The following is a 9,270-nucleotide window of genomic DNA, read 5'->3' as shown; positions in this document are numbered from 1 at the left end:
AGATTCGGGGCTTCCCGAACTGTACCAGAGCCAACATAGTCAACAAAAGACTTCTGTACTCTTCTCCAAAAACTGGTATAGCTACTAGAAGCAAAGACTCCTCTCTGGGAGCTAGGCACTGCAAATTGGGGGCTCCTCCGTGACCAGTAAGAAAAGGCCTGCAGCCTTAGGAAAGGATCCAAAGAAGGAAGGGACGGCACCACGTCCTTAAAAACTGGAGGAATGTCCTGATCAAAACCAAACTGTCGGAGCACCCGGTGTGCTGAATAATGAGTATATTTTGGGCCACTTGAAGAAGGCACAGGAAGCCAAGAGGGGCTAATGCAGGCAAGATAAGCCAGACTGCCCTCATCACCACGATGCAAGTCAAAGGTATTACCTGTAGAAGATAAAAAAGAAGACAATACAGAATCACACGCAAAGCCAAGACCAAACTCACCAGGGGATCTCCAATGTAAGTTCCTTGCTTGGTCAAATAATTCCACAAGATTGAGGCCACCACCTTTCAAGCTAATCCAACGAAAGATAATGGGAAAGGAATCAGTAGAATTGCCACAAAGACCCTTCACTATGTCGGGGGATCCTTAGAATTTGTCCTTCACAAATTTCAAATTCCTGCACTTGGCCAAAGTAGCTGCAGAACGGTCCCACATGAAAATCTGAAGGATAGCACAGTGAAGAGATGAAGTAATCACATAACAAGAATCACCCTCAGTCTCATCTCCATGAAGCTGGTCCAATTGAAAATAAAAATGACCCAAAAACAGAGGGGCCAAAGGATATTGGGTACCTCGAGCCAACTTGATTGCCAACGGAAAAAAGGAAGACTTAACTCCGTACCCAGGAAATTCACTAAACAAAAATTTGCTAAGCCAAAAAGCCAGAAAACCAGCCCACCTCACTTCTTTATCTTTCTCACGAGAGAGGGTCATCACCTATCTCCCCATCCTAGCCGGCTTACCACCAGAAGAGGCAGCGCGACCACCAAAATGACCAAACAATTTATCTTCTACCACGAGATCCTCACCAGAAAGATTAATATCAAAGGGGCTCTCGTCACCAAACACCGGAAGGAGGAAGTTATTAACCACATCTTCCAAGGTGATTGTCAATTCACCAGCAGAAAAGAAAAAAGTATGAAGGGAAGGACACCAACGACGTACCAGATGCCTGAGCCCTTTGGCATCTCTGAAGCCCTCAAGGTTTCTGGAAATAGCCACTGCCTTTAGGATACCGGTGCGCTCCAAGCGATCCACAAACTCAGCATCAGACAGTTCTTTGTCTACCCAGATAGGCCAGCCCTGAATTTTTCCCGGGACAAAATCAAAGGAGATAGGAACCGCCTCTCGAATTCCTTGTCTAATCTGAAGATCAAAAATCTCTCTAGGGTCAAGAACCTGGGCGGAACCAGCGAAACCCGCTTGGCCAGAAAACATCCAAGCATGAAGGGATGAAGGAGCCTCACCATGAGATACATGAGGGAAAAATGAACTGAGAGAATACCAAGGATCCCGTAAAGGGAAGGCCGGACGTTCGGTAACCTCGCGAGAATCGCTCGGAGCAGAACCAGAAGAACCTTCACCCTCAGAAGGACTGGGGGTACGCTCTCTCCTCTTTCGGGAAGAAGAAGAAGCCATTGGAACAACACGTACAATGAGAAGGAAGGAGATTGAAAGTGCAAAAAGGGGGAAGACCGGAGTAACAGAGAAGAAGAGAAAAGGAAAAAGAAACTCAAAGAATGAAAGACTCAGAGAAGCAAAGTGATAAGATGAAATGACTACAATAAAAGCGCAAATAGCAGTTGGGGAAAACAGTTTATGGAAAGACGCGCCAGTCGTCAAAAAATTTAATTTGAAGAAGGGATTAATCAGCGGTTATTAATGAGAAGCAACGGGAAATGAGAAAAGTGGGTAGAGAAGTTTTACCTCAAATACTCAACTGTCACATCCCGTGCAAAGAGGAAATTGCAAAAAATAATAATTATAAGAGAACGCAACACGCAAAAAGGAGGTGACCAAAAGCAGCAGAAAAGGGCCGGGATCCTGAGTAAAAAAGGAAGGGAACCCAGTAGAAGTTGAGAAAAAGGAGATCTCGCGAAAATCTTAGGAAACCTAAAACACTCACGCGTGGGCTTCAAGCAACCCACGAGCTCGGGGGGCTAAATGTTGAGGTCTGAAAAGGATCATAGTGAAATAAGCCCAAAAAGAAGAAGTCAAACCCAAAAGGAAAATTCAAACTAGTTTCTTTCCAAACTAGTTTGGAAAGAAACTCTATAAACTCCTCATATATCTCGATATTGAGTGTGAATTTTGAAAATCTAACCGTTAGATTGTATATTCTTATTATATTATTCATGCATGTAAAATTTCAAGAAAATAAAAAATCAATTGCTATCTCATCAAACAAATGTTAAAATTTCAAATTTTTATGATCTAAAATTGTGTATAAAAAATAAGTTTATTGATTGAATAGTAAATAATATCCAATTTGAACGAAATTTGATATGCATGTTAAGAACATAAGGAACATGAAATTCAATGGTTAGATTTTCAAAATTCACACAAAAAAAAGAGATATATAAAAAATTTGAAAAGTTTATCTCCAAACTAAGTTATATACTGAAAGTTATATATTGGAAATTTATTTTGTTAGATTGAATTTTCGTTAAAATCAAAATTATAATAGATTATTGAAATAATTTAAAATAAATATAAACTTTTACAGCATATTTCAATGATGAGAAATCTATAAATACAATAAAATTTTACAAAATTTTCATAATATTCATATTTTATTTTATTTTAAACTCTTAAAATGTTGTGATAATATGTCATATCCGCGTCACAACTCTTCAATTAATTTGTTATATCTGCGTCACAACTCTTCAATTAATTGATTTTGTATGACTCTAGGCCCTAGGCTTTTCTTCTTCCGGCTAGATTGGGGAGTGGGGAGCACACTAGCACTGCAGACCCACTGACCTTGATGGTACCCAATGACCTGTTCACCTAACACAAGTCGCAACTTGCAAGGCATTTATTGAAGTCCAATTATAACTTCACAAGGGGTTCTCGTGAGTACTATAATAATTTAATAATATTAGTACTAGTTCGTTGAAGTCATTAACTATACTAATAAAAGTAACGGTGCATCCAAAAACAAAATTGACAATATTTTTAATATTTGTTGGTGCGGTAAGATTATACTAGTTTTTATTTTAAGATTTGTTTGGTTGGAATGATAGAAAAGTGGGAAGTTAGAAAATAGAGAGAGGATAAAAAAATGGAAGAATCGAAAATTTTTTAGTTTTTCTCATTTGTATTTGGTTGAGAAGGTGGAAAAGTTGAGGGATGAAAAACTTTTTGGTTTGATTGAAAATAAGGTTGGTATAAATTTACCATCATATCCCTCTTAAATAAAGCAAAAAGTAATAATTATATTTTTTTTTAAAAATTGTGTATAGATGAAAGTAGATATTTCAAAAAATTTGCATAAGAAATCATCTAAAAAGTGTTTTCTTAAAAAAATAAAAATTAAGAAAAAAAAAGAAGGAAAAGAAGAAGAACCCACCACTGGCAAAACCAAAGAAAGAAAAAAATAAAAAAATAAACAGCGTTATAAAGGAGAAGTCAAAAGAAAAAACAAAAACAAAAAGCAGCGTTACAAAGAAAAAGTCAAAAACATTAAAAGAGGTGAGGATAATTCTGTTCAAATATTTTTTCTACTTTTCACTCTAATTTTCTCTCCAATTTAGAGAGATTGTATTTTGAAGGGAGAGGAGAGAATACTTGTGGACCCCACCACTTTTCTCTCCCTCTTCCCCTCTCAACCAAACAGTAAAAAATGTCATTTTCTAATTTATTTTCTTCTCTCTATTTTTCATCCTTCATGTTTTCTCCCCAACCAAACATACCCTTGGGCTCATTATTGACATTATTTTTTTTTATCAATCACTAAAAATCTATCATATTAATAGATGTCAAATTTTGTGTTTATAAACTCTCTCTTACTATAATCTCTTATATTTTCTTAGCAGGAACCACATGCCCATAAATGGTTCTAAAACTAAAATTGCAATTGTTCCTTAAAAAAAAACTAAAATTGCAATTGGCCAACCATATATTTTATTGAATAAAATGAATTGAAAGTTTCTAAAAAATTTTATAATTCAATTAACATTTTCTAATAATTTTAATAAAATAGTACAAGTTTTGACCCTTATAACTCCAAATTATCAAATTATTGAAAAAAAGAAAAAGAAAAAGGAGTCCGGCTAATTTATATTTTGCAGAATGGGGTCCCAAAATGGGATTCCCATCAAAAGTGACAATTCTACTACCACATACGTACACAGAGTCACGGACAAAAAACAAAAGAAAAACCGGGAAAAAGAAAAAGAAAATAAAAAAAATTAATGGAATAAAAAAAGTGACAAAAAATAATTAATGAAAAGTTTCATCATGTAGTGTGAGTGTACAAGTGTGGAACATGCCAACACGCAGTAGGTTTAGTCAAACAAAAATTAGGGAGAAAACTGTAAGGAGAAAAAACAAAGAGACCAAATACAAAAAAAGTCAATCAATACTCCAAAAATTGCTTGAAGAAAACTTTTTTACGTGTGGAAAAAAGAAAAAGAAAAAAGGAAAGAGACTAAGGAAATTCCATTGATGATGTCTTCAGTATTGCGTCATATTATAGTTGCGAATGACGCATGAAAAGATTCGGATCTCAACCACAAGTTGGTAAATTGATTGAAATACCCATCCTTTTGACTTGGTCTACTTTGCCCCTCCATGGAAAATTAACTTACGAGACAATCTGATGATACCTCTTTTTGTTATGAGACAGTTTTATGGGATATTTTCTTTCTTCTTAGACTTTGAACTGGGTTTGAATTTCATATAATAATTATATTGTGAATAATTAAGTACCATGGAGTTGTAAAATGTAACAGTTTGAAAGATAAAAATGTAAGCAGTTGAAAGAATTAAAAAAAAATTAATTTAAGAGCTTTTAATCTCACCTAATTATACTTTATACCAATAATGTTACAGACATAATAAATTTAGTTTTTTTTTTTTTTTTCTTCACGTTTTTGAGGTGATAAATTTTAATTAGTTTAACATACTTTCAAATGGGATAAGGGAATTGACATCATTTTGAGGGTACATGAATCATACCCTTCGTTTTAATAAAAATTGGAATTAATTATTTTACAATGATAAAGAAATGGTAAATATTGTAGACTTTTTCCCGTGAGCTAAGCAAAAAAAAATAGGGTAGAAGCTAGAAGCAGATGGTCATTTGGTCATTTCCGAGTAGCAAGAAAACGAATATGCTCATGATGGAACATCATGACCGTGACCTTATATAATTGAAGGTCTCTCCAACAAGCAGCGCAGAAGCAACCTAGAAACTGCATTCTACACTCAATTTCTGTGTCCTTTTGGCTTTATAGTTAGCAGCGTCTTACAGACATCACATGGAGGGTGCAAGCAAGAAGAGAAAAATTTGCCATGATAATCCTGAGGAAGAAGAAGATGAGGATGATGAACAAAAGATAGAGAAGTTTTTTGCTCTTATCAAGAACATTCGAGAGGCTCGCTTCCGCTTGATGAATGGCTCAGATGTAATGGAAGGGGTAGAGAGCAAGAGGAAGAAGAAGAAAGTTGAGGAAGAGAACAAGCAAGTTGAAGTTTGGAAGCCCTCGTTTGAACGTGAAGATTTCATGGAAGATGAAGCAAAGTTGAAAACCGTAGTGGGTTCTTCTCCAAGACAAGAAGGAAGTAAGAAAGAAGAGGATGAAGAAGAATTAGACTTAGGGCTTTCACTTTAGTGTTAAAACTTACATCAACTAGAGGAGAATTGTGAGGAATCCTAGTGTCCATGCTAATGTAGTATGCTTAATTTGCTGTATGTATCATAGTAAGAAGTTTCAAGCTTTGCTGTGCTAGCTTCTTAGCTTTTTTTTAATGTAACATGTAGTGTTTACTGACAATCTATTATCTATGTTTGCTGACAAGGATTTGAGGTCTCTGAAATCCTTCTTATTTTGTAAGTATTTGTGCCCTATTTATAACAATTAAATCCTTTTATTTACTTCTTCTTCTTCTTCTCTTCTTCTTTTCTTTTACTTACTAAAATACACGTTTGACACTTTTTTTGAATTATTTTTATTTTTACCACTTACATTTCAAAAATCTTATTTTTACCATTCATATTTGGTTCTATTTTCATATTGGTTTTGTCACTTATTTTCATTAGTAATATGACTGTTAAATATCATTAATGTTTAATTATTTTATAAAGTACTAGCATTAAAATACTTTAGAATGCATAAATTTCATTGCTGTGGAAAGAATTAAAAAACTATATATGAACGGTTGGATTACTGGTGGAAGAAAAAATCTAGTACTACAAACTTTTATATAACTTGCATGTGTTGTTTGTCAAATTTTTTTTTTTTGGTAGTGTTGTTTGTCATAATTGTGACGTGGAAGGGTATGAGTGGTGAAGAAAAAGTGATGGGTTCATATATAAATGATAGACAACTACTCAGAGTTTAATAAATGTCAAAATTATGACAAAAAATTAATAGTTTATGATCTTAAAACCACACTTAATGAAAGTAGATGACTAGACTAAAGGGCTAACCGTTCCCATCAAAAAAATAAATAAATAAAAAGGGGCTAACCGTCCATACCAGTGAAGTAGTTGGCTGTACGTATCAAAGTAAGAAGTTTCAAGCTTAGCTGTGCTAACTTCTTAGCCCTTTGATTAATGTACCATGTAGTAGTTATTGACAATCTATGTTTGCTAACAAGGAATTAAGGCCTTTGAAATCCTTCTTATTTTCTAAAATTTTTTACTCTATTAGTAACTGTGGGAACAATTTTTGCTTCAAAGGCCAAGGGCTAGACCATGTTGGAACCTTAGGCAATTTTTGTTGTCCCACATTAGAAGGAAAGCCTTCCTCTTCATGCTACAGTCCTCTCTCCTCCTTTTTTCCGTCCCCCTCTTATGGGGGCTTCTACACATTATATAGGTCTTTTCTTATCATCTGGGCTTTACACTTGTTGATCATCCAAACCTCCACTTGAGCATCTGTCCCATCAAACACCTCTTTCAGTTCTTTGTGAGTTGCAGTAGCCAAGGTAGTACTATTCAGGGGTCTTCTCCACATTAATGCAGCCAGGAAAGTAGCTGTAGTGCATTTAATGTGGTGGTGGCAGCTTTTACTTAGATATTTTGTGTTTCCTTCCTTTTCACGTATTAAGGGGATGGGCTTCAGTGGCTTGGATGTCCTTTCGCTCCGGATTTTCAGTGTCCGAGGAGAAATTCCTCCTCGGACCTGTTTTCTTTGTTTCCAGTGATGTTTAACATAGATTGCTTAAGCCACTTTAACTCCTCGGATGGGCTGGTGTCCTTGGACGGGTCCAAGGCCCAACCTGTTACTTTGGGCCATAGTCCCCACAATTATAATTTAAAAAAAAAAATTCAAAAAAAAAGAAGGATAAACTTTAGAGATAAGCAGAAACTATAATTTATTTTTTGAATGTGTGTTTGAAAGTGGTGTAGTGATATAGAGAAAAGTTTGTGTAGGAAAAATAAGATGAAAGTGAAGGGAAAGAAGGATAAATTTTAGGAGTTCTCTTAGTTTTTTATTTTTTATTTTTTTAAATTGGGCTGTTTTACTTTTATTCAAATAAAAATAAATAAAAAATGCTAAATTTTAGGAAATAAAAAGATGAACGTGAAAAAAAAATCCTAAATTTTAGGAATTTTCCTTTTGCAATCAAAATAAATTTTGTTATTTGACATTTATGACTCTATTTCTAAGAAAAGTTACCATTCATTAATAAGGGTATTTTTGAACCACATTAAAGTCCAGTTCAAAGAGAGGAATTCTTTTATGGATAGTATAGATGTAATTTAATGGTTGGATTTTCGAAATATAAATTTAATATCAAGTTATTGTCATTGAGTGATGTAATATTGTTTAGAATTTTATATATATTTATATATAAAATTTTATTTATAAAAGGATTTAATTGTTTTTACTATGGTATAAAACTTTAAAATGAATTTTAAATCATATAAATTTACATATGTAAGCCTTTGCGTCATTTTTATGTTATTCCATGCTTAACATATATTAATTTCATCAGTAGCATGGAATCAATTTTTCAAGAGCCATTGACATTTTAACAGATGTTTATAGCCTTCTTTTTCAAAGTTTAAGATTACGATTCACAAAAAGCACTTGTACTTAAAGTTATAATCTAAGAACGCGTAATAAGGGTCCCAATTATACGGTCGAAAAAGAAATGGCGCGGAGGTGGAAAGAAAGCTTCCCTTAATTTCCATGCCTAGGAATTAGATTTGGGTATCTTTTTATCCTTGATTCCAGTTTCTGGTAGCTTTCCTCCAAGACTTTTAATTAAATGTAATTTATCTTTTGGCAATTACCTCATTGAAGTTGAAGGTGGAGAGTATCATGACCATCACAAGAATATAATTATCTTCCTCTTTGTTGAATATCTTGATCTACTAGAGTTTAAATTGATGCGAGCGACTTAGAAAATATATCACCAAAGTCTTAGCGAGAATTTATTCACTTTCATTAGAGACGTTTTTCATTTTCTCTTATCTCACAGGAGATGTGGCTCTCTGTGTGGGACCTCTGGTAGAGTCTACACCTCCTATAAGAGATAAAAGACTCCTCCAAGACTTTTAATTAAATGTAATTTATCTTTTGGCAATTACCTCATTGAAGTTGAAGGTGGAGTATCATGACCATCACAAGAATATAATTATCTTCCTCGTTGTTGAATATCTTGATCTACTAGAGTTTAAATTGATGTGCGCGACTTAGAAAATATATCACCAAAGTCTTAGCGAGAATTTATTCACTTTCATTAGAGACGTTTTTCATTTTCCCTCATCTTACAGGAGATGTGGATCTTTGTGTGGGACCACAGGTAGAGTCTACACCTCCTATAAGAGAAAAAAGACTCATCTAATAAGAGTGAATAATTTCTCTGAGTGTTTTAGAGGCCAACTCAAAATTAAACCTTGAGTGAATAATCTTCTATCTTTGTTCATTGAAAATAAAAATGATTAGCGGTTCTAAATTGGGCTTTCTTAGAGAAGCCGCGTGAAAAGCAACATCAGAAAAAGGATGATTATAATAATTGAAAGAAAGTTTTCTTTTATTTATTATATAGAGTAGTACATAAGAGTAAAATTTGCGGCTATGTTTGTGGTGTC

At 34.2% G+C, this 9,270-nt stretch overlaps 1 protein-coding gene across 1 annotated transcript; it reads left to right on the top strand.

Moving 5' to 3' along the window:
* Window positions 1-5,389: 5,389 nt before the first annotated feature.
* LOC115971988 lies at window positions 5,390-6,099 on the top strand. Its single transcript, XM_031092117.1, has one exon. The coding sequence runs from the start codon at window positions 5,483-5,485 to the stop codon at window positions 5,834-5,836; it is 354 nt and encodes a 117-aa protein (XP_030947977.1). The 5' UTR covers window positions 5,390-5,482; the 3' UTR covers window positions 5,837-6,099.
* Window positions 6,100-9,270: the final 3,171 nt, after the last annotated feature.

The sequence above is a fragment of the Quercus lobata genome, chromosome 12, assembly GCF_001633185.2.
Source record: "Quercus lobata isolate SW786 chromosome 12, ValleyOak3.0 Primary Assembly, whole genome shotgun sequence".
Taxonomy (NCBI): Eukaryota; Viridiplantae; Streptophyta; class Magnoliopsida; order Fagales; family Fagaceae; genus Quercus; species Quercus lobata.
Note: the sequence above shows the minus strand (reverse complement) of the source record. Positions and strands in the feature narration are given on the sequence as shown.

Bases quoted from the DNA above. Each gene is read 5' to 3' on its own strand.
- LOC115971988 (XM_031092117.1), top strand. From the start codon at position 5,483: ATGGAGGGTGCAAGCAAGAAGAGAAAAATTTGCCATGATAATCCTGAG.